General features: G+C 56.2%; 1 protein-coding gene across 2 annotated transcripts in view; it reads right to left on the bottom strand.

Moving 5' to 3' along the window:
- LGR6 (leucine rich repeat containing G protein-coupled receptor 6) overlaps positions 1-25,252 on the bottom strand; it is a 119,172-nt gene that overhangs the window by 73,887 nt on the left and 20,033 nt on the right. For both annotated transcript variants that reach the window (XM_004481921.4, XM_058274962.2), the window contains exons 2-4: positions 19,365-19,436; positions 16,455-16,526; positions 9,025-9,096 (exon numbers count right to left, since the gene is read on the bottom strand). In XM_004481921.4, the coding sequence (XP_004481978.2) occupies positions 9,025-9,096; positions 16,455-16,526; positions 19,365-19,436 (216 nt within the window). The remainder of the gene's footprint in view (positions 1-9,024; positions 9,097-16,454; positions 16,527-19,364; positions 19,437-25,252) is intronic.

The following is a 25,252-nucleotide window of genomic DNA, read 5'->3' as shown; positions in this document are numbered from 1 at the left end:
TAACTTGTCATCCCAGGTATTCCAGAGACTACAGGGGAGGAGGAAAAGGAATTCTAAGGGTTGGAGGCTCTCCATTGAAAGTCCTTAGGGTCTAGGGGAAAGGATGGAGTGGGCAATGGAGAATATTTGCTGCCCATATGAACTGAGGTTAGGAGAAAGAATAGGGTGTTCCAGAACCCCCTGGGCAAAAGAGCAATGATTCTCAAATTTTAGTTGCATCCCAACCACCTGGGATAGAGGTGAGAGGTCTTGTCAAGATGCAGATTCTGAACCAGCAGGTCTGGGGTGGAGCCTGAGCATCTGCACTGCTGACGTCCTCCCAGGTGAAGCCCGTGCTGCTGGGCCCCGGGCCACACTTTGAGTAGCAAGGATCAGAGCAGTGGTTCCCAAACCTGCCTCTGCATCACAATCACCTGGGAGGAGTTTTTAAAATCCAGATTCCTGGGCCCCAGTCCTCAAGACCCTGAGTCAGGAAGTCTGAGAGGGAGCCTGGGGAGCTGTGCTTTTTAAGCTTCCCTAATGTTGCAAGGCAGGGGTCCCTCGCAGTGGCCTTTCTGTATAGTGGTGGAGTGGTCGAGAGCAGAGGCTTGGCAATCAGACAGACCACTTACCAATTCTGAGATGAGCTCCATAAACCTTCATTTCCTCAGCTGTAAAGTGGGGGTCATAGAACTTCCCCCAGAGCCTTAGCTTGGAGCCTGGTAACACAGGACACAGGCCGGAACCACCAGTATGATTCTCATTACACACACTGGGCTTCACCTGGTTTCCATCATTTCTCCTGGTGGACTCCCTTTGAGCTTTCACCTACTAATTTGACATGTGCACTTGCACTTGCTTTTCTGTCTCAGAGGCCTGAATCTACACTGTATATAGAAGAGATGTAGAGATGATCTCTGTGTATAATATTCCCACAACAAAGCATAAGCTGCTGAAAGGCGGGACCTTGTCTTACTGTTTATCTCAATATCTTCTATGCCAGGCACTCCAGGCACTTGACAAAGCCTTGGGTGGGTGGGTGGATGGATAGATGGACACCAGTGGCTGGGTCTCCTCGTCCCTCTGGACACCTAGCACCCAGGCCAGGGCTCTGCACTGGAGCCGGCTGCTCAGGAAGAGGCGCTTGTGCAGAAAAGAGGGCTAAGGGGGAAACTTTGCCGCCGTCCTCTCCCTGTGAGGTGAGGGGACCACGCCACCTCTCGGTTTTGTCCTGGGGCCACACGACCCTAAACCAAATCTGCGTTATCAGCTCCCAACATCCCCTCCCCAAGTCCTCCTGCCTCTCTCAGGCCTGGGCCGGCTGGATCTCCACAGGGCTCAGGGGACAGGGGTGGCCCAGCTGGAGGGGAATGCTCTAGGCTGAAAGGCCCTCGGAACACTCAGCACCACAGCGTGCGCCCGTGGGAGGACTGAGGTGCTCCCCTGGGGCCAAGGCACCGCTCTGCTCCTGGGCGGCCCTGGGGGGGCTGACCCTGTCTCAGACCAGCATTTACGGCTGAGCGCGCCTCCAGCAGCTCCCAGGGCCCAGCCCACCACGGACACTCCCAGTATCTCTCAGGAGCCAAATTACCCATGTGCAGACCCTCACCGGCGGCACGGGGCTGCCCGTGTGCCCGCCCACCCACCTCAGCAGCCTCTGTCCCAGACGCATGTAGTAATCAACTCCCGGAACCTTGGGGAGATCCAAATACAGTAGCATATAATCACGGAGCCCAAAATAGCCGTGCCAAGGAGGCCATCTGCCACCTCTTGCGTCCCCGGGGACCCCTCGGCTGGGCCCCACAGCCCGGCTGGGCCTCAGGGCCCTCTGCAGCTGGAAGATAAGTTGGTGGTGGCAACAATGCTGCTAGGTCACCTGTGGAGCTCGGGACACCTGGGAGGCATCCCCATGTCAGACTGGGCACCTTCAGGAGTGGGGCCTGGGGTCGGGGCTGCTCAGACTCCAGGTCCCTGTTGCTCCCTCCTCCTGCCAGCTCTGGCCCTTCCACTCCCAGATGCCCTCGCTGTGGGCACAGCTGCCTCCTGGGCTACTGCTCTCTCCAGTCCTCCAGTTTCCTTCCTCCTGACTCAACTTGGCTTTTCACCCCCAGGCACTGACCCCCAGAAACCTGACTCCTTTCCCTCCTCTGCTATCAGCCTTACTCCTTTCTCCCAAACTAGTGGTTCTTAAACTTCAGCGTGCAACAGAATCCTCTGGAGGGCTTGCTGAGACTCACATTGCTGATTCAAAGTTCTGATTCAGTAGGTCTGGGGTGGACCCTGAAACTGCATTTCTAAGAGGTCCCCAGGTGCTGCTGCGGCCGAGAACCCCTGGCCGATAAGCTCTGCTGTGGCTGCGCTATCCGGTCTCCATCCTTAGTCCCTCCCCCAAGGCCCCTTCCTCACTCCCTGATGATGTTCTTCTCTCACTGGCCTCCTCGAGGCAATTCCTGGAGTGGCTCAAGTGGCTTCTTTGCTTGAAATCACCCAGGCCTCCCGCAGGGACCTCTTGAAGATTTGTCTCAAGGAGGCTGTGAGTGTGAGGTAAGAGTCCTCATCGGGCTCTCCGACCTCACCACAAGAAGTTCCACCTCGGCCTCCGCTTCTAAAATACTGCGGAATCTTGAGCAAGCCACTTTCCCTCTGAACCTCACCTCTCACCTCTCAGGTCTGTCTATAAAATGGGGGGTAAGAGAGAACAGCTGTCTCTGGCAAAGGGCTCCTCCAAATGTCTTCACGCTCTTTCCAAGCAGACATTATTGGGCATCACCATCCTCGTGCCCTCTGTCACTGTCTTTGGGAGCTCTGGTCAAGGAATTCCCAAAGTGCCATCAACCTCCAGTGCCTCGGGCAGCAGCACCGAGCTCCCACCACGGTCTCCACTCAACTCTAGAACTCCCGGGGTAAGAACACCAGCAGGGAAGGAGAGCACCCAGGTTCCTGGGGCCTCCTCCAGCAGAGCTCACAGCCCAAATCCAGCTCTGAGAGCAGGCTGATGGCTCATTCCCTAGGACTCGTCATCTTCTCCTTCAGCCCCTCAGAACTGCACTTGAAAGGAAGCCCAGCGCCACGGTCAAGTGCATGGACTCAGGGCCAGGCTGCCTGAGGTTTGACCCTGGCTCCGCTGCATACTCCCTGTATGGTTTTCATCAAGTCACTTAAGTCCTCTCTGCCTCAGTTTGCTCATCTACAAAATGGGAAGGATGATAATAGCAGTAACCCTCTCATAGGCATACGGTGAGGATGAAGGGCTGTAATAAATGTGAAGGACTCAGAACAGAGTCCATCTAAGTGTTGGTTATTAATATGGTCCTAGTCAGACTGGGAGTGCCACTGTCCCTTGGCGGAAGGTCAGAGATATGGAAGGAGGGGGCCTGCTCTGGAGCCCCTTGCTTTCAGCTCTCCCTGGACACACTTTTGATCCTGGCCTCATGGAAACTCTGCGACTGGCCAGAATGGTTCAGCCATTTTCTCCCGAGAAACTCAGGCCTTTCCTTTTCATCTCACCTCTCAGCATTTGCAGGAGGCTGGAAGGATTCAGAGAGGACAGTCTCCACTTTCCAGAGACACTGCTGCCCACAGAGGGCAGCCACACAGAGATGACGGAGCTCGACGGCACGATGGCCTCTCAGGACACCTGTGTGCCATTCGTCTCACTGGACCACCCCATGTTAGAGACGGGGAAGCTGAGGCTCAGAGAGGGAGATGACTTGCCCATGGCCTCACAGCTAGTTAGTGACAGCCAGGAATTGAACCCATGCCTCTGGATCCTACAGCGTTGAAGCTTAGGGAAGGAACATACCAAGGGGTAGAGGTTAAGATTACACTACTTTAGAGCCAGCTGTAAACTAGAATCCCAGCTCTGCTACATTCTGTGTGACCTTGGGCGAATTGCTTAACTTCTCTGGTCTTTAGTTGCCTCATCTATAGAATGGGAATAATGGAAGCTACCTTATAGATGACTTGGGATTCAATGAGCTGTGTAAAAGCACCTAGCTTATGGAAGTGTGGTAAGAGGGTGCTGCTGCCCCTGAAGTGCCCTCCCCACATCAGCCCCGCCACCTCCCCCCACACACGTGTGTACATACACACAGACACCGGCGCACACAGCTCTCCACCCCGACTTCCCTCCCTCGTCCCTCAGCTGCAAGCAGCCAGCGTGTTTTGGGTTGGCTCACTCGGGCCGAGAGGGCTGTGGCGATTCTAACTTGGGCTTCAGTTTGGAGTCTTGATTAATTTCCCCAGCTCGGCCAGTTTCATGTGGCTGTCCTTTGCAATTATGCATTTCCCCCGTGGGGTATCCAGGTTTGGGCTGTTTTTCTGTTTTCTCCCCTTTCTCCTGCCTCTGTGCTTTTCCAATTCTCCTCCTGGGACCAGCCAGTCTGTGCGCCCTGGGCCCCTCCCTGGCTCAGTCCCAAGCGCTTTCTGAGCTCATTGTCTGCCTTCCCTGCACTCTCCCCCTTGCCCTGCCTCACCCCCACCCAGTTTCTATTTTCCCCCAGGCTCCCCTGGCTGCCCTTGGCCTTGCTCCAGCCTGGCGTGACCCCGTCTGGCATAGCCGCCACCCTCGCACGCTGGTCGGGGGAAAGGCAAGTGGAGCTGGGTGCGGCCAACCCAGGTGCCAAGCCAAACAGCCCACGCGCCACGTCCGACCGGGTACCTGGGGCCAGCGTGCCGGGCCGGCGGCTCCCATCCCTGATGCCTAGTCCTGCTCCTGACCCACCCAAACCCTCTTCCTGCCGCTCCTGCACAGGGTTCTGGCTGGTAGGAAGTGGGCCACTGGACTGAACCTGCCCTGAGGCCCAGGAATGGCCACAGGAGCTTGTGCAGAGGCCATCCACTTTGCAGGTGAGGAAACCACCTTTTCCAGGGACCTGAGCCCGGAGGCGGGCCTGGCCCGCTCTGGGGAGAAGCACAGAGCTCGGCAGGAAACATACCCCTTGAACACCCTTCCCACTGACCGCCAGCTGGAAAGTGGCTATTTCCGTTGTCTGCTCCTCCTGGGGACCCCGTGATGGCCATGCATAAGCAGCTGCCCTTGCAGCCTGGGTGGGAAGGGCACAGTGGCACCTGTCCACGCCGGGGTCCAGCTTGCCTTCCCCACTCTCCAGCTCTGACCTTGGAAGAGCCCCCGAGCTTGTCTGAGCCTCTATTTCCTCAACTGACAAAGGAGGTAATGGTCAAAGGGGGGGTCTTCGTGAAGATGAAATGAGGTAATGAATGTAAAACATCCCACTCAGCGCTGGCACCTGGAGGGGCACAAAAAGATTGTCATTTGCTCCACCCTCTCCTTTCAGCCCAGCGACGTGGGCCTGCTTTACGGAAGCTCTCGAAGACGGAGGGACCTAGGTCTGCAAGTACCCTGCACCCTGCTTCCGAACACCAGGACATAACACTTATGAGCACCTCTGCCGTCTCCCACCCCCATACACAGCACGCACACACACACACTACAGTCACACACACACTACAGCCACACAGTTTGCCCCGATGCTTGGCCGCCCTACCTGCTGGCCCCTCAAATTCAACATGTCCAAAAGAGACCTCAGAGCATCTCCCTCCCCTGCGCCCCTCCCCAGAGCTGCTCCTCCTCTGGGGTTTGCTGTTCATTCACCCCACGTTCAACACAGACTAACTGGGCTCTAACCACATGCCACACTCTCAGGAACCAGCCTCTCCACTGGCCCTTAACTCCTCCTCCCACCATCCAGTCGTAAGTACTTTTACTACTACTAATTATAGTAACAACAGGAAAAAGTACTTGTACAAGTCTTTTACATGTATCAGCTCATTTCATTCTATCTGGTTGAGGTAGATAAATACTATTATCACTTCCATTTTACTGATAAATGGAAGCAAAGTCTTCTCGGTAGTAGGTGAAGAAGCTTCTAGCTGTTTCTACGCCACCCATCCTGTCTTTCCTTCAGGTGCCATCATGCCCCCTTGGATCACAAACCTCTTCAATGGCTCCCCACCTCCAGATTGTTCTCCAGCTGCTGCCAAGCAGTTTTTCAAAGAGGTGAGTCTTACCACATTGCTCTCCAGGTAAAAATTCCATCTATGGCTCCCCACTGTCTTAAGCATCAAGTCCAAATTCCTTAGCAAGGCCCAAGCCTACTTGTCAGGAGTCATCTCTTGCTAATTCTAGATCTCTCTCCACCACTGCCCTTTCCCAGCACACATGCACAATTCAAACTCGCCTCCTTGCCACTGACCTAGAATTCACTTGGTTCTCTTATCTCTGTGCCTTTACATGTACTGTTCCCTTTGTCTGCAGTGTCCTTCCCTGCCTCTTCACCTGATTAACACTAATCCTTTGAGACTCCACTCTGGTTTTGCCTCCCCTGCAAAGCCTCAAAAATAACTGTAGGGAAGCAGATGTAGCTCAAGTGGTTGAGTGCCTGCTTCCCATGTACTAGGTCTTGGGATCATTTCTCAGTACTTACTTAAAAACAAAACAAAACTGTAAAACGAGTGGATCTGTGTCTGCTTAAATAAACAATATCGTGATAGACTCACCACACATCACAGCTATGTGGAGTCTCCTTTTTTTCAGATCCCTCTCCCATTTACAATATATTTGTCTTCATGACCACCCTGTGGGGTCGGCCAGAAAGATAAATAATTGTTCCCACCTTGGAGATGGAGAAACTGAGACCCAGAGTAATTTCATGGAGTAGGGGTCAGAGGCAGGATTTGAGCCCAAGTTTTCCACCTCACAGGCCAGTGCTCTCCTCACAGGCTTGCAAGGGGCAGAATCTACTCATGTGCCTTCTAACTGTGGGAGTGGGGCACGGAGCCACTCAGGCAACAGGGATGAGTAGGTTTGGGGGCAGAAGCTTATTATCTAGTTCTCTCAGTTACAGGGGCTGCCCGTTTCTCAGAAAGTAATAGAACGGACTTGGTCCAGTGGTTAGGGCGTCCGTCTACCACATGGGAGGTCCGTGGTTCAAACCCCGGGCCTCCTTGACCCGTGTGGAGCTGGCCCATGCACAGTGCTGATGCATGCAAGTAGTCCCTGCCACACAGGGGTGTCCCCATGTAGGGGAGCCCCACGCACAAGGAGTGTGCCCCGTAAGGAGAGCCGCCCAGCGTGAAGGAAAGTGCAGCCTGCCCAGGAATGGCACCGCCCACACTTCCCATGCCGCTGACAACAACAGAAGCGGACAAAGAAACAAGACACAGCAAATAGACACAGAGAACAGACAACCGGGGGAGGGGGGGGATTAAAAATAAATAAATCTAAAAAAAGAAAAAAAAAGAAAGTAATAGAGAAACCCACCAGCGTAGCCCAATATCCCAAGAGCTCCACGCCTAGTCTGAAAGACAAGACCTCTAGAAGGCCTGGGTGCCCAAAAGATGTGATGCACAATTTGTAAAAAATGAAAAACATCTACCTCAAAGTAAGTGTAGAAGTCCAGCAATGGGGAGTGTATGGGGACCTCATTTTTTTTAAATGTAATATTAAAAAAATAAAGACCAAAAAAAAAAAAAAAAAAGGAAGTCCAGCAAAAGCCCAGTTTTTCCCTATGAAGACCTCTTTGATGTTTTGGATAAAATATCAAACTCTCCACACCCACCCTTATTTTTGGCTGCCTCCTTGCAAATGATCTCTCTTGTGCTTTACTGGTGCCCTAAAAAAGGTTTAGTCGGCGTTTGGGCCCTCCATTGCCCAGTGGTGAAGAAGCACAGGCTTTCCAGGTGGTTGAGCTCCTGACCTTGGCCTCTAGGGGCACCACTGGCTTGCTAGGCCCTGTCCATTGGTGACACTGAGCTGAGGAAGAGGAGGTGCCCGGGGCACTGGTTAGAACGGAGTGTGAAAAGATTAGAGAATGAGGGGAGGCAAGGGGCAGGTTCTGCCATGGGGACCAATCAGGCAGGTGGGGAGCCTTGGGGTGCAGACCCAGAAAGGAGCAAGTGGGTAGGGGATGCCCAGGGCAGAAGGAGAGGAGAGTCCTAACTGAGGGTGGGTGTGGCACAGCTAACTAGGCAAGAACCAGGGGAGCGGCCAGGGTCCCCACGGCTGGGCCCCCCAACTGTTTATGGTAGAATGGGGCCTGAACATTAGTAACGGGGATGAAATCCACCGTTTCCACCTCCTTCCTCCCTCCCCAAGAAGGAGAGTCAGGACACTTTACCTTTGCCTGGTTTCCCGTCCACGGCACAGGCAGGAGCCTCGGCAGGGCCAGCCGCACTGCGTGCTGTGCTCCGATGCTGCATGCCAACGGTGCTTCAGTTTCCCCCACTGACTGATGCTGTGGCCCAGTCCTAACCCCACCTTTGATTTCCCACAAAATACCTATCCGCTCTCTCAGATGCAGATGTGCTTGAAAATTCAGCTGGGTGCGACGAGCACGTAAGAGCCACCTACCAGGCCCCGTGCCTGTGCATCACGTGAATAAAACCCAGTGCCTTCCCAGAGGATCGTGGTCTGCCGGCTCACATCACCCCGTAGCACCTGTTCCCACTTGTACCCTGGGGCTTTGTGTTGCTTCCACCAGGCCCCTGCTGGGCAGGAAAGAAACTGCAGGGCTCCCTGGAGATATGGATCTGTCGTGGGTGGCCTGTGAGCCCAGGGAATGCAGTCCCTATCCCCAAGTAGGCAAAAAGGGTGTCTGAGCTGCATCTCCAGCATGGAGAGGGAGGGAGAGCAGGCTAGGTGAAGGAGACAGCCCCTTCCTGACACTTCTTTGGGTGGCAGTCTCCGCCCCCCACCCCAGGCTCCCATGGCAGAATGCCAGGCGCCCCAGCACCGCTGCCCCGGTGGCCCCACCTAGGGAGGTCCCATTCCCACAGTCCTCCGGTGGGGGCTTGGAGCCTCTCATCCCCAAAATACACACGCGAGGGTACACGTGCACACGCTGGCAACAACAGCAAAACCCCAAAGACACCAAAGCCCGGAGCTGCACGCCTGTCTGGAACGAGGCGTGGGAGAGGGGGGCGTGCGGGGCGGGGGAGCGAAGGCAGGGGGACCCTGGGTTGTGACTCAGTCCCTCAGTCCCCGGTTGGCTGGCGACTCCCAGGAGGGGCCCTTTGATGACTCACAGAGACTGCAGGCTGGGCAGCTCCCACAGCGCCTCCGCGGGGATCCCTCGCAGCTGGTTGTTCTGCAGCATCCTGTGAGGGGAAGGGAGAGGGGCTTCAAGGACCCACAAGGACATGTGGAGCTCTGAGGGGAGCGGGGGCTGCGTCCCTGAACCCCTGCCCCAGGCCACACCCCTCCCTCTTGCCCCAGCTTCGGAGCCCCAGAGAGAGGGCTAGTCCAGCCCCCACCTTGTTAGAGGGGTCTCGGAGGCTGAGGCAGAGCGGGGTGTGCATGGGGCTGGGTGGCCCCGTAAAGAGGGTGCTGGGGAGGAAGAAGCGGAGACGTTCTGAGGGGCAGTGGGGACCAGTCACGGGGACCCTTGAGATCCTGTCGCTGTCTGGTCAGGAAGGAGGATGTGGGGAAATGTGATTTTCCTCCTCGGGCCAGTTCCTCTGTCTGTGCCGCTGACGGGCTGAAGGTTTCCCTGGATGAGGGCAGGGCTGCCCCCAGCACGTGCAGGGTCCCAGCAAATCCACTGGGGGCAGGTGGGGACCTCCTGTCGGTTGAAAAGGTCTGAGGCTCCTGAGGTCAGTGTGTCAAAGGCGCTATTCTGGCCGCTCAATCTCACAATCCCAATCAGTGACTCGCTCCCCAGACCCCCAGACCGCGCTGGCCCCAGGGCCCCAGGGGGACCCTCAGCAGGCGCGCAGGAACTCGGTGGGGACCTGGAAAACCCCGCCGGTGCGGTGGAGGGTCAGAGAGCCCGCGGGAAGGGGGACGTGGGGGCCTCGTGCTCCCCTCTGGGTGGCACTGCCGAGGACCTTAGAAAATCTGAGGAAAGTACTCCAAAGCAAAGGGAGTGCCCTGGGCACGGGCGCAGAGGAGGAGCCCTGCTCGCCAGGTCCTCAGGGTGGAACTGGGTGCAGAAGCAGGAGGGAAGCCCCTGGCAACAACTGCCATCCGTACACGATACCTCTAGACCTGGGTCCCAGAAATGAGGAGTAGGGCACACGGGGTGGGGCCCTCGGGGAGTTGAGGGAATAACCCGGCAAGCAGGCAGGGGGGGGTCACGTCCCAGCTTCAGGAAAAGTGGCTCATTTCTCAACCAGCTCTGAGTTTAATAGTAACAGTGAGTTTAATAGTATGGCTTCGTTTTGCAGGTAAAGAAACTGAGCCAGGCGGTTGGTAAAGGAGAGCTGGGTTTTGAACCCAGAGACTCCGGATCCCAAACCCAAACACCTAACCACTACGCCCCACTGCCTCTGCTGTATGGCAACCCAGAAATGCTCGGAGGAAAGCTTAACGCTAGGGGACCATCCTGGTCAGAGTCACGCCTACTTGCCTCTTAAACTTCTTTGGTGGACATGTGAAAATCCCAAACATCAGCCGAACCACAGCACCACAAGAGCAAAGGGGTGATGGGCTCACTGTGGGCACGGGACTGGGAGCACAGAGAGCCCCTCATGGAGGCAAAGCTGAAGAAGGGGGAAGGGCAAAGGCAGATTCTAGGCACTGCCGAGAAGCAGGGGTCTCGGCCTCGGAGCTCCGGGGTGGGGTGAGTGCAGCCCGGGACAGGCTCTGAGCGGCTGGAGGGCTCGGCCCGCTCCAGCACTCCTGTGCTCCTGGAGGGCTCTAGGCCCCGACTGGCCCCTGCAGGCCAGGCTCCTCACGGGGGCCAGAGGGGCCTTTCCAGTTACAGGGTCTTGCTTCGGGGGTGGAACTTAATTAAACCATCTGCCCCTTGGGCTCCCTCAGAGCACAGTGGTCATTTGCGCAGGCTCAGAAGTCAGCCAGCCCTGGACTGGCATCCTAAACTCAGCCTCTTTCCAGCCGTGCGATAGTGTGCAAGCTACTTCACTTCATCTCCATGGGCGTCAGTGTCCTCATCTCCAGAATGGGGATAGTGACACTGCCCTCCGACGTCGCTCGTGTGGAGTAAGTAATACAATGCATGTAAAGCACTTACTGCAGTGGCTCCCACAAAGCAACAGCTCAAGAGCAGTAGCTGATGTCATTATTATTTTGAATATCTGGTCTCAGCTTTGTCACCTATTGGATGACTTTGAATATGTCGCTTCCCCTCTCTGGGCCTCAACTTCCTCATCTTTCAAAGAGAGAGGCTACCTGAAGATACCTCTCTTGCTGTAACTTAGCGTTCAGTGATTCAAGACATTTCCTGCCCTCTGCCCTGGTTAGTATTTCTGTCCTCCCAGCTATCCTGACCTCTTGGGGGCACTTCTTTGCTCAGGGATCTCAGGAGGGCTGCCCTGATTCTCACTCAGGGATGCCGGAGCCAGGATACATGACAGGTGATGGCTGGGAAAGCAGGCAAGGACACCGGCTGCTCCGGCCTCATGGGCCTTCTCAGGACCCCCACCTCTCCCCTCTGTTCCCAGAGTCACATCTAGTCACTCCACAGGCCAAGCAGAGTCCCTGGCTCCCACAAGCATCTCAAGGCATCTCCACCCCATCACCTGTCAAGATACCCCCACCGTTTTGTCTATGAAATCCCAGCTCTAGAAAGATCTTTGAGTTGTCCTGATTGGTACCTTCTTCCCAACACTGGTGTTGCAGCATCTTCACAGAGTGCTTCATTTTCTTTTCAATAAGTCAGAGAACTCATTGTATGCCAGATAGTCTAGTTATCAAAAAGCCCTTTTTGTCACGGAGGCCAAACTCACTAAGCTGAAGGCCGGCGTGGAGGCTGGCTTTGGACCACACAGGGGCCTGATGACCCTATTTCTGGCCTCCTTTCCCAGCCATCACTCCTTTTTTGGGTTGTAAAAGCTGCAAGTATCTTGAGAAGGGACCAGCCCCTTTGTTTTCCAAGTAAAGGGACCCCTCGGAGAGGGGAGATGACTTGCCCTAAAGGTTACAAAGCAAATTAATGCAGAATCAGGACCAAGACCCAAGTCCTGTTACCCAGGCTAGTGCCTTTTGTGACCACATTTCCCTATTTCTCTCACTGGCCCAGATTCTGCCTGGTGAGACAGTCGATCTGGTCTGGTGGTTCTCAACCCTGGCCGTACGTTGGAACTACCTGGGAAGATTTTTTGAATCCCAGTGCCCAGGCCATCCTTCAGCCCAATTAAAACTCAGGGCAGAATCTCTGGAGGTGGGGGTGGGGGTGGGGGGAGGAATATTAGTCATCAGTCATTTCTCAAGCTTCCTGGGTGATAGGTTTTTTTGTTAAGGATTTATTTATTTATTTCCCTTCCCACCCCCCCACCCCCACCCCCAGTGTTTGCTCTCTGTGTCCATTTGCTGTGTGTTCTTCTGTGGCCGCTGCTATCCTTACCTGCAGCACCGGGAATCTCTGTCTCTTTTTGTTGTGTCATCTTGTTGTGTTGGCTCTCCGTGTGTGCGGCGCCATTCCTGGGCAGGCTGCACTTTCTTTCCCGCTGGGCGGCTCTCCTTACGGGGCGCACTCCTTGCATGTGGGGCTCCCCTACACAGGGGACACCCCTGCATGGCAGGGTACTCCTTGCGCGCATCAGCACTGCGCATGGGCCAGCTCCACACGGGTCAAGGAGGCCTGGGGTTTGAACCGCGGACCTCCCATGTGGTAGGCGGACGCCCTAACCATTGGGCCAGGTCTGCTTTCCTTCCTGGGTGATTCTAACGTGCAGCCATGAATCTTAATCAAAGTCTAGTCTCAGCATGCCACCCCCCCACCTGCGATGCATGTGCCGGGAAACGTCTCTCTGGCCGAGAGGCACTTGGAGGCAGGAAGCACAGGTGGCCATGGCCAGAAGGTACCAGAGAGGTGGTTCAGCAGTAGTTTCCAGAGGCCCTTCCTGGGAGCCCTGGGGTTCTGGGAGGTGCCCCAGGTAGGGTAATGGGGGAGACAGAGTCTGGAGTCACCCAGTCCCTCGCCCCCTTTAACGGAGGCAGCCCCTTCCTTATCTGTTTTATGTATTAGGACTTCTGCATAAGGTTTATTTGTCTTTGTTTTTGTTTCAAATTCTGAAGCTAAAAATATTGGAAAATTTATTTGAACTCCCTTATTTTATAGGTGAAAACACTGAGACCCAGAGAGAGGAAGTGTCTGGTGGAGCCCTGAGTCTGACCTCAAATCTTCTTGCTGCACCCGAAGCCAATCCCAGACCTCCCGGCCCTGGAAGGGACAAGGGTGGCAGACTCTGCCCTAGGTAGAGGAAGGTCTCAGAGAACTCCCCAAACCATCCGCACGTCTCCTCTGATCTGCTCCAGGCGGCCGTCCTCACTCATGGGCCCCACCTCTGGGCCCAGCAGGACTGCTGTCTAGCCCAGTGGAGAGCGGATGGTCAGTGTCGAGCCAAGACAGTTCAAGACAGTGCCCAGGGGGCTATGCTAGAGGGGGAAGGTGGATTTCCCGAGGGACAGGGCCCGTGGCCTCTGTGGCCCCCAAGCTCCAAAGGGGATCAGCCCCAGCCTAGGAAGCAGCAAGCTGCCCTTCTAGAGCCTCGGTTTTTACCGGATGATGTGGGCCAGGAATCCTAAAGCACCAACTCCCAGGGATTCTGGGCTCAATCTAGGAGCAGGGTGTCTGGGAAAATCTCCCACAGGGCCTCTCAGGGTGTAGAGGAGACACAAGGGCTCGAACTGCCAGCCCGCTCTTACCCAGATCTGGGTACAGCAAGAGACAACTGAGGCCCGACAGCATCTGCCGGTGGGTTGGGGTGGAGGGGGCAGCCCTGGCTGGTCTGCAGGGTGTGAGGACCCCCAGGCCCAGGCCTCAGCCTGCTCTCTAGGGAGTGGAGCCCGTGAGGGAAGGGGCTGGGCACCTGCGGAGGTGAAGAGGCCCGAGGCCCAACACACACACACACACACACACACCACACACACACACACACACAGCCTCTGGCCACAGCGCCTGCCTTTCTTCCTCCTCCGTGTGGGCGGTTCAGCTCCTCCGCAGGCTCCACCACCCGCAGGCCACGGGCCCAGGTGCAGGCGGGCAGGAGCCCTCAGGGCCCAGGCGTTCCTCCACAGCTCCTGGGGCTGGTAGGCCCGTGGCTTCCCTTAGGAGATGTGCTGGGACCTCAGTCTGAGTGTCCCGGCCATCCCGACCCTGCAGGACAAACATTCTTGCCTCTGCTTGCAAGGCTGGACGTTCCCGTTCCCTGCGGGCCTGGACGCCAGCCTGGCCAGAGGCAGTGGAGTTGAAGACTTGGAGAACCAGCAGGGGAAGGAGAGGATGGGGGGGTGAGGCGTGGCTCTGAGGAAGAGCCTGTCACAGTCACTTGGGAAAGGATCAAAGACGGAATCCACCCCCTCCTCTTTTCTTTCAAATTCCCTCCCCCGGGAGAGGGCAGAAGGGAGGCAGGGAAGCCGAGTGTGCTGCAGGGACAGCCTGGCCTCAGGGAAGGGAAAATGCAGTTCAGATAAGGGTCCCAGACGCGGGGAGACTGGGGAGCTGCTAGGGATCAGTCTCCTGGTATGAAAAGAGGCTACAATGCTGATGGTGGGCTCCACTGCTCTAGATTTCTTGCAGGTCTGAAAACAAGCAGTGGGAGGACGCTGCAGCAAAGGAAGCTGACATCGCACATCAGAAGTCCTCCCTGCCCAGGATGCAGGTGGAAACTCTGCTCTGAAGCACTTGAGAAAGAAGTAAATTCCCTGAGACCACCCCAAACCCCTCCCTAAAGTAGAAAGACTCTGCAGGCAAAGAACTTACATGAAGGCTTGGGGGGGGGTAGTCTTCAAGGAAGGAGCAAAATGGGGTCAGCGGCAGCGTGGACGGCCTCCCTGTACTCAGCTCCCACCCGCCGCCTCTCCCAGCCGCCCGGCCCACTGAGCCACGGGCGCCGCTTGCAGAAAGGGGGCAGGAGGCCTGCGGTTTCTCCGAGGCTTTGATTTATTACCTAATGCAGGCAAAGAAGCAAGAGGAGGCTCATCTCTAAGCTGGAGTCTTAGGAGCGGGACGTGAGTCTCATATGTTCTGGAGGCCCAGCGCACAGAGCCCTGCTCTCTAATCTGGGCTGCAGGTCTGAGCCTGCCCCTGGGCACAGACGCCACCAAGCCGGCTGCCTACACCCGCGAGGCTGGTTCATGTGCCTCCCGTCCCCAGCCCCAGGCACCGGTGTTTATGGGGAGCAGGACAGACAGAGAGGGGAGGCAAAAGAACAAGGACTGAGAGGCAGGGAATGGGGCAGGGGGAGGGAGGCCAAGGTCTGAGACAGAAAAGGATGAGTGAGAGTCAAGGAGACCGAGGCTGGGGCAGGGACAAGAGAGCCCCAAGAGCAGAGCAGAGAACGAGTCAAGGACGAGAGGCCAGAGAGCCCTGGGAGTCAGACTCCAGACAGGGCCAGGAGTGCCAGAGAAAGCCAGTGTGAGAGGAAAGAAACCAACAAGAGGGAAAAGAGAGAGAGCTCAGGCGTGGACCAGGGACTGTGGGTCAGCTAGAAGCCTGAAGCTCATGAGCCGGGGGGGCAGGGCCACTGCTAGCTGGTAAGCACCTTTGAGAAAATCAGACAAAATATACCCCTTCCGGGGAGAGGCAGCCCCACACCAGGGTGCAGGACTGGATTTTAGGCAACTTCTCACCCGCGAGGGAGATGTTCTTTTGCAGTGAAGAACCTACTCGACTGTGTAAAGAAGACCTGTAAGCCAAATGGGCACTGAGGGAAGAGCAGAGCTGGGGAATGGCTCACACTCTAGGAAAGCCCAAATGCTCACTCCATCGCTCGTGCACCAGCCTCAAGACCCTCATTTTCTCCCCAAACCAGCCCCGGTAGCGATGTGCCCTCCCCAGGGGACTTTCCTGTCGACCTTCAACTCTGTGCATCCCCTCGCCCCACCTCCTTCCACATCACCCATCATGAGACCATGAGGGCGGCTTGGGTGGACAGTCTTACAGAGTGAGTCATGTGTGGGGATGGAAAGTGATGGTGCCTCAGCTTTAGCTTCTCTAAAATGGTCCGTCAGATCAATGGCAAGGGGAACCTAGAGGAAATAACGTAGGGCCCTCTCCAACTCTCACTTTCTTTTTGATTCAAAGGGAAGATGAAAGGAGCTGGGAGCAAGAAGCTGAGATAGGTTTGCAGTGAGCATGGAAACTCAGTGCTATCGCCAGCGAGGGCTCAAGGAAAAAAGGCAGGAGAAAACCAACCTGAATTCCTCCTCTCCAGAAAGTCTTCTCTCTGCCCTGGCCTGAGAGGTCTCAGGAGAGCATTTGGGTCTGTAAGTGACTCGGCCCCCAAAGACCTACACTTACGGTCATTATTCACATTACCAAAACGTGATGCTTCACTTCCCTATAGAGTTCCCATAAATACTGTGAGTGATTAAATGTTTGTTTAGAAATCATAAAGTTTGCTATAAACCCAGTGAAAGCAAAGAAATGGAAATAAATTGAAATTGGAAATGAAGATAAAGAAACGAGAAGCAAGTCAATGGCAAACCAAGACTCGAGTGACAAAACTTGGATTTGCCTACAATTTGGCAAATGGGGTATACCTATACTTACAGGATTTTCAGGCTGTAGAGACCAGAGAATGCTTGTCCTGGGATGTGTGAGAGATGGTTCCCAGAGAGGCGTCTGCCAACCAGAGAAAAAAGTCAGTGGCCTTGGCAGGGAAGCCAGGGAGGGCGGTCTCCCTGGGTCAGTGTCTTGGATCTGGGAGGGGAGGGTGGTGGCAATAAGAACCCTTTATGGAGATCCACAAGGTGTGCATTAGCTCCCTCAATTCTCACAACAATCCCATAAGGTGCCTATTATTATCCCCAAATTACAGGCGAGGAAATCAAAGCTCAGAGATGCAAAGGGACTTCCCCCCAAGGTGACAGAGCTGACCGGTAGCAGAGCTTGGGGCTCTCCCCCAGAGAGGACCGGGGTAAAGGCCTACGTTCTCTCTACAACGCTACGTCAGCTCCTGTGCTAATCTGGGTTACCCACAGCCCCACCTCCACGACTTCACCAGGGTGTATCCTGTTGCCAGCAGAGAGGTTAGACACAGACAGGGGTGTGTCTGTGTCTCCCCGTGCCCCAACCTACACAGCTAACCCCACTGATCCAGAAGGGGTAAGAAATTAGCTTAACATTCTGTGCTAATTAAGCATTTCCACGTTTGTCAAAGAGTGATCACCAATTTTAACAGGAGCATTAAATTAATTTAATATTAATTAAATATTTCATTATATATTAATATATTTAATGCATATACTTTATGCTAAAACCTGACTGAGCAAAGTTTAACTGTGGATCATTTAGAAAGCACTTCTGGGTCTCTGAAGTCCCCCAAGGACATTCTTGTGTGTCTGCTTCTTACTGAGAGGCATGCAGACATACAGAGTGTGCAGACATACAGAGTGTGCTGATATACTTCAGAAGCTATGTTTTAAAAATATATCTCCAACAGGAAAAAGATCAGTGGTTGCCAGGGGGTCGGTGGGGAGAAGGGAGAGAGGGCATTTTTAGGGCAGTGAAACTACTCTGTACGATGCTGTAATGGATACGCGACGTTACACATTTGTCAAAACCCATAGAACTGTACAATAAACACAAAGAGCAAACCCTGATGTAAACTGTGGACGTTGGCTAATAGTATATCTATGTTGGTTCCTTAACTGCAACAAATGTACCGCATGCAAGATGTTAATAACAGAGGAAACTGCTCTAAAAGCCAGTCTATCAAAAGTGTAATATATATCAGAAGGGATGTAGCTCAGTGGCTGAGCAGATGCTTTGCATGCATGAGGTCCTGGGTTCCATCCCTGGTACCTCCTAAGGAAAAAAGTGGAATATATACATAATACGAGCTCTTTATGTGGCATCTGTTGTTTAAAAAGGGGGGGTGGGAGTAGTATGCAGAAAGGTATCTGGGAATTTTTAAAGTCACCAAGCCTGGGTTCTGTAGGTGGGCACTTACCAAGGAAGGGTCCTTTAGATGGTTAGAATCGGTCCAGCCCCCTCTCAGGGAGCAGAAAATAGAAGCAGGCTTGAATTTGCAGGTTATGCTCCCTGCATCACCTGCCTCGAGCTCCTTGGACCCTTGCTGCTACTCTTCACTCACACCCAAGCTGTGTCACCTCCACTCCAGAAGGCCTCTCCACCACCTCTTGCCCTGTCCACTTCCTTTGAAAACTGGTTTAATCCTCCTCCTCCTGGAAGGCCTCCCTGACCACCTGTCTGCCCACCCACCCTGACCTCTTCCCGACACGGAATGCTGGGCCCATATGCCAGTGGCTACCCATACAGCTCTTCTGCTGCAGCCTGGAAGCTCGCTGAGGGCGGCAGGTGGGCCTTTTATCTGGTTTCCCCACAGCATCTTGAGTTTGCCTTTCACCCAAAAGGAGCCCAACAAGGATTTGATCTGGGGGCTGGGTGGCATTGTCGGTCCAGAAGGGGCAGGTAACTGCATCCTGGGGGAGTCTCCAGGACAGGGGTGGGGAGATCTGTTACGGCAGGGGTGGAGGTGACAACAGAGGTGGAATTGTGGGTGTTTTCGGGGCCAGGAGCCCATGGTTTGCACAAAGCTTAGTAGAGCCCCCGGGATCGAGGGTGTTGTGAAACCAGAAGACTCGGGACGGGGAGGGCTTCAGATCGGGGCTAGGATGTAAGTAAGGATCAGGGGCAGGGTGACCGGGCTTCCCAGAGCAGACGGACCAGGCACTCTAACGCGGAGGGGATTTATACACGACAACAGGCGGCCAGACTTCAGGATTCCAGGCAGAGAGCCAGGGCTGCGGGCAGGGAGTCATCGGCGGGCGCTGCGCGGAAGAGGTGGGCTTGGCACTGCTGGAGGGAGGGGATGTGCCTGGTGGAAAGGCAGTGGGCCTAGCCAGGTGGGAGGGGGGTCACGAGCAAAGGCAGAAGGGGAAGCAGGGCGGGTCACAGGGTTGGCCAGGGAGGAGTGGGCCAGGTGAGCCAGCATCTCAGAACTTGATCCTTTGGGCTGGGCGGGGCCACAGAAGGCTCTGGAGCTAGTGAGATGCACCTCGAAGGCATAAAGAGTCTATTACCAAGGAGACGGGAGCCCTGTCGTTAAGGAGGCTGGGGAAGCCGCAGTGCGAGGGGACACATGCGGTGGTAGCCACGAAAATGGAGGCAAGGGATGGGGTGAGACATTTCGGAGAAAGAACCACCAACCAGATTCGGGGAGTGGCCGGATTCAGGGGTGAGGGCAGGTCCGAGATGGCTCCCAGGGAGAGACGGACTACCGCAGCCGGGGGAAGGCTTCGGGGAGAGTTTAGGGGCTCCTGTACCCTGTGGCCTTGCACTGCCGCCTCTGGCCCCGCGCCCGGGGCTGGCATCAGCCGAATGTCCTCGCCCTGAGGAGCAGCCTGGGCTCCGGCCCACCTCTGGGAGCCGGGTACGAAGCTCTTGGAGGCAGCGGAAGCGTGGCCTCCAGCCCAGCCCCCCCGGGGGTCTACTCACAGCTCCTCCAGGAGGCGCAGGTGGTGGAAGAGGCCAGGCTGCAGCTCCGTGAGGTTGTTCATGCTCAGGTCCCTGCGTGGAGAGGAAACGGGACGGAAGTGTGAGCTGCCCGCCCGCGCCGTCCTGTGCCATCCAGCCCCAGGCCCACCTTCCCCACCTGCCGCCAGCGGCCCAGGATTCCCGCAGCCCGTACCGCCCTCACCGGGGCATTCTCTAAGAGAGAGGAGTGGGCTGCGAATCAGGGTGAGGGCCGTCTGTGAGCGCCCTTTAACCAGTCGCCCCGTCTTCCCTCTGCCTTTCTCCCTGCCTTCGTGGTCTCCCCTGGGCCTGGCTGTGACAAGGGCCATGAAGGGAGCCGACCTCGCTGGAAAGGGAAAAGCTAGAGAAAAACGCATACAATTTCAGAGTAGGAAGGGCCGCCTAATACCTCAGCCACTCTTTTCACCAGTGGGGCAATTGAGGCCCACTAGTCCCTGCCATTCCAGCTCACGGAGAAGGCTTGGAACATACTCACCCCCAGTGCATCAGCCTCGAGCTGCCCCTGGAGCAGCACTGCCCCTCTCTGTCCTGTGTGGTCCCCCCTGGAGCATCACTGCCACTCTTTCCTATATGGTCCCCCCTGGGGCATCACTGCCCCTCTTTCCTGTGTGGTCCCCCCTGGGGCATCACTGCCCCTCTTTCCTGTGTGGTCCCCCCTGGAGCATCACTGCCACTCTTTCCTATATGGTCCCCCCTGGGGCATCACTGCCCCTCTTTCCTGTGTGGTCCCCCCTGGAGCACCACTGCCCCTCTCTGTCCTGTATGGTCCCCCCTGGAGCATCACTGCCCCTCTTTCCTGTGTGGTCCCCCCTGGAGCATCACTGCCCCTCTTTCCTGTGTGGTTCCCCCTGGAGCATCACTGCCCCTCTTTCCTGTGTAGTCCCCCCTGGAGCATCACTGCCCCTCTTTCCTGTCTGGTCCCCACCTCCCTGAGTCTTCTACAGTTCTCAAGCTGGAGGACGTAAGCTCTGGGCACAATCACAGAAGATGCCCTGACTCCTGAATGGTGGGATGTGAAGACCCTGATGCCCAATGGATTCCCAGCCTCAATCATCCCAACACTCCCCTAGTATCCGAGCGACTCCATGGGTGGTTTCGGCATCGCCGTCCTCTAGGGTGTCCTGCACACACAATCATCACGAGAATGAGAGCTGGCGTTTACCGGAGGCCTCTGTGCCAGACAGTGGCTAAGCTTGACCAGAAGATCCCACTCAGTTCTCCCAACAACCCCAGAATAGGTTCAATTGTTATCTCCATATTGCATTCAAGGAAACGAAGAGGAAAGAGCACTGAGCTTGGAGTCAAAAGACCCTGAGGTCAAATCCCTCCCTCTTAGCATCTACAGCTCTTGGGTTCCTCATCCATGAAAGTGGACCAGTAACATCAAGCCCCCAGGGCCTCTGTAAGGGTTAAATGAGCTAATGCTTACCCACTCCCTAATAAAGAGGACCTCCACCATAAACATTTGCTTTCTTTCCTTCCACCCTTACTCGTGTTCTGAGGGCAATGATCCAGCCCCACAGGTCTATGGGTAGGTGGGGAGGAGTCCATGCCTTAGTTTGTGGGTCCTGCCCTGGGTTAGCCTTTTCTTCTTCATCTGTGCCTAGGTGAGTAGGCCGGGTACCTGGATGTTTGGGTTCCATCCTTTCTCAAACCTCTAAGAGCTGCTTCCCGCCTCTGCCTGTGCCCCTGTGGGCCCGGTCCAGGCCACCACACTGCTGGGCACCGGCCCAGGCGTTCCGCAGCTTTCTCCCTTGTCTAGGAATGCACTGCACCCTCAAACCCTGGGGGCTCCGCTTCCCCCCTAAGAAACACGGGCGCTTTACGAGCGTGCTCAGAAAGTCAGGCATGGCCTGAGCGCTGACGGTGGGAAGCATGGGCTTCGGAGCGCAGCTCCAATCTATAAAAAGACTGTTTAGTCTCAAACGCTGTATCTTTGATAAGACTTGGGCTCCGGACTCCACGTCCCTAAGGAAGGAAGACATTCCATGCAGGGTAGAGCCCCGGAACGGGCATGCTGAGGCCGGGGCGGGGCGGGTCTGCAAGGCGCCCCCAGCTTCCCCGTGCAGGCGGAAAGGCCGCCACCAGGAAAGGGGCAGAAGGCGCCGCCGGTTTGGAGACGGCCCTGGGTTAAGGCCGGAGAGGTGCAGAACCAAGAGAGCTGGGAGGTTTTTAAGCCAGGGTTTGACTCTCGGGGTGTTTGGGGGTTCCCGTAGCCTACGGTCCTGGCTGAAGTGTGGAGAGACGAGGTACACTGGGCAGTGGCAGGGCAAGGCGCAGCGACAGCAGCGGACGGCCAGGCTGCGGAGAGGCCGAGACAGAAGCTGGGTGTGATGGGACTCCACCCTCCCGAGCCCTCCGCCAGGCGGGGAGGCGCCAGGTGCTGCAAAAACGATTACCCCTGAATATTCACCCTGCACATTTCAGGAACGTGCCTCCACAGGAGCGGAGCGGGAGTTCAAGGAGCACGCGGGGCCTGTGACTCAGGCCTCATCACTCAGCTGTCCCTCCAGGGGCCGCGCCTCAGAGGCTCTGATGTCGCTCCACTCACCCCCCCACCCCCCACCCTGACTAGCGGCCTCATTGTTCTCCCCTGGGGAGGAGGGGGCCTGCGCCCCGCCTGCCGCACCTGCCCGCCCCCACATCCTGCCCTAAGACAACACACAGCCCTGGGCTGGGGGGGGGCAGGGGGAGGGAACAGGGAGGTGGATTTCAAATGGACAGGGGTGGGGGAGCCCCCTTCAGGCCCGGCCTTCTCCCAGAAGCGAAAGGGGTGAGGCTGGTGCCCGGGGAAGGGGAAGGAAGAGGAATGTGCACAGCTGGAAGCGGGAGGCGAGGTGGAGATTTCAAAGCCGAGATCCTCCAAGCGGATGCCGCAGGCCCCTGGGAAGGGCTAAGGCCCCCGGGAGAGGGCACGGTGCCCTCCCGTGGCGGAGGCTGCGTCTGGGCAGTGACACAGAGGACCGGGGCACGCAGGAAACTCTGAACACAAGAGCTGTCCTGTAAAGTGGTTGCGCCGAGACGCTACGGGGCTAGGAGGCCAGCCGTCCTGCGCGCCCCAGAGGACCCGGCTCAGACGGCCAGGCCGTTCCTGCACCCAGGAAATACCAGGCGCCCAGTCCTAGGGAGGCTGGGCTTGACTCCTCCCTCATCTACCTCCTGGCCCCAGGGACGAGCAAGGGGAGCCCAGGGGTGCTGTCTGTGGTTGGACTGGACACCGACGCTCCCCACCTGCTGCCCTGTGGCCACTGCCCACCCCTCACCCACCCACACTCTGAAGGGCCCTGAGCTTGATTTCATTCTCTCCTCTTGCCTTTTTTAAGTTCTTAACTATTTTTGAGCAAGGAGCCCTGCATTTTCGTTGTGCCCTGCAAATTATGTAGGCAGTCCTGCCGCTCTCAAGTGAACAGCAAGGGGACCATGAGAAGAGCGGCCCCCCATTCTACAGCCTTCTTCCCCGAAGCCTGGGGTCCCCCGTGGGGCCAGACACAGCCACGATGGGGTCGGGGGCAAGGGGCAAGGCTGGCAGCAGGGGAGGGGAAGGGAGGCGCGGGTGAGAGAAAACAGCCCTGGGCACAGGAAATGGAAGTTTCTGGCTGCACATTAGGAAAATGTTCTCAGCGCTTCACCCTGTGAGGCAACCAGACCACCCAAGGAAGCAGGGCGAGGCAGTGTCGCCATGGAGACGGGGACAGGTTGGATAAGGGGGAGTGGAGTGGGCAAAGAGCAGCCAAACCTGGAGCGGGAGGGGATGGGTGACGGAGCACCTTCCCCCCAGGCCATCTGCCCAATGGCCGAGGGCTCGTCGGGGGGCTGTGCTGTTCACAGCGAAAGGCCAAGCCAGTCTCCACTGGGCACTGCCCCTACCTGGCTGGAGAAGAGGCCGAGTGGGAGGGCCCCTTTGCTACTGTCTCACCTGTGGGCTCAGGGCACCCAGCTCTGCAGCCAGGGAAGGCCAGGGAGAGTGACGGCCCCAGGCATGGCCGTGCCCCTTGTCCCCTCTGCTGTAGGGCAGAGCTGGCACGGTGCCCTCTGTGTCCCTCGGGTAATCTGCACAGGCCCACGCAGCCCCGGTCGCAGCATCGCCGTATGCCTAGCACTGTGCCCGCCTTTGTTATTACTCCTGAAGCACAGCTGCTCAGCTGTGTGGCCTGAGGACGTCGCTTAACAACTCTGGGCCTCCATTTTCACATTTGTAGAACGGGTTTACCCCACAAGGGTTGTTGTGGGAATTAAATGAGTTAAATGCAAAACAGTGCTCCACAAATATACCTTATTGTTAATATTATACACATCTCACTGGATTATAATTATTAGTATGTAATGATACATATAATTAGGAGCTCCTTCAAAGTGAGAACTTATCTGAGTCATCTCTGTATCCCCCAAGTCATTCTTCTGAATGTTCATTTGGTGCCCTTCTTTGCCAGGCACTCCACTAGGATAGAGGCAATGGAAATGTGGTGCAGCCTCCCTCTGCTTCTGTACCTGTGGCTAACAGAGCTTGCTCTCGGGAAGTTCTTCCTGACGTCTAATCTGAAGGTCTCCTGCTGCTGCTTTAAGGACAAAACCTCTATGCTTAGCTCCAACTTGGCCCACAATAAAAGGCTGTTAGCAATACTTACTCTTCTCCTAGAGAAAGTATAAGCAAGGTCCAGGCCTTAAGAATCCCTCCAATGCCTCAGGGGGACTTCGGGTTTCTCCTTGGCCTTCTCTCTCAGGCGCCCGGCTTGGTTAGGGCCACAGCCACCGTCAGGGACAGCCCCCCATGAGGTCACACTGGGAGGGTCATAGTTCCCATATGTTGGGAGACAACTTGGGGGGCTGGCCAAGCACAGAGCAGGCCAGTGTGTAGGAGCCCGAAGGCAGGGTCCCGGCCGCCTCGGGGGCCCAGGGGCCAGGCTGGCCGCTGAGGCAAGCATCTGGTGCTCCGAGCGCACTCGCTGGATTATTCGTCAGACAGGCAGGTAATGGGCCAGAGAGGAAAGAGCACTGCGTTTGGAACCAGGAGACCAGCTTCAATTAGACAAATGCCCAAGGTCCCTTCTGGCCCTACGGTGGTTATTTCCTGGCTGGCTGCGGGGTGCCCGGCACGGCGCTAGCCGTTAACAGGCAGGGGCCTGAAAAAAGGCATGGGGCGGGGCGGGTCTGGACACTCAAGGAGCTCAGCGTTGCTGGGAAAGGACTTTGTGTACTCACAAAGTAACTACAACAACAAAAACCCACACCTGTGCTCTGCTTTGCAGTTTACAAAGTGCTCCTGCAGCCACTACCCCGGTCAGGTTCTAAGCTGTGTGTCCAGACGCAAGTGGACAAGAGAGGCTCAGAAGGGGAGAGCGGGCAGGCTTACTGGGGCAGCAAGGAGTGGGGAGCGCGCACCAACAGTGAGTGGTTCACAGAGCTGGAGCTCAGGGAGGAGGGTTCAGGGTAACTCTGCGTACCTCGGGGGGCTCTGTTGGCAGTGGAGACAGGCTTTTAGCATCCCCGGCCCTGCCTGTAAGTGCTAGCGGTGTCTCCTGGTCACTCTGACCAGAACCAGCCCCGTGCATTTCCAAACACCCGGTGAGCTGGGGGTAGTTTCCTCCGTCTGCATCTCCTCAATTGACAAATGAGGAAACAGATTTAGAGAGGGTCAGAGTGACCGAGGTCACACAGCAAGTTAGAGTTAGGTCTGCCACCCAGGACGACGTTCTCTCCACCCCACCAGGTGCACCTTGCCTTTTCTCATGCAGCCTCCTCTACCCTGTTCTTTCTTCTAAATGGCACCTCCTTATCAAGGGTCACTTGGGTACTGGCAATCTGAGATCCGAATGCACAAGTTGACACAAAGTTTTTTTGTTTGGTTGGTT

The sequence above is a fragment of the Dasypus novemcinctus genome, chromosome 13 (assembly GCF_030445035.2).
Source record: "Dasypus novemcinctus isolate mDasNov1 chromosome 13, mDasNov1.1.hap2, whole genome shotgun sequence".
Lineage (NCBI taxonomy): Eukaryota > Metazoa > Chordata > Mammalia > Cingulata > Dasypodidae > Dasypus > Dasypus novemcinctus.
This window is presented reverse-complemented; position numbering and strand designations above follow the sequence as displayed.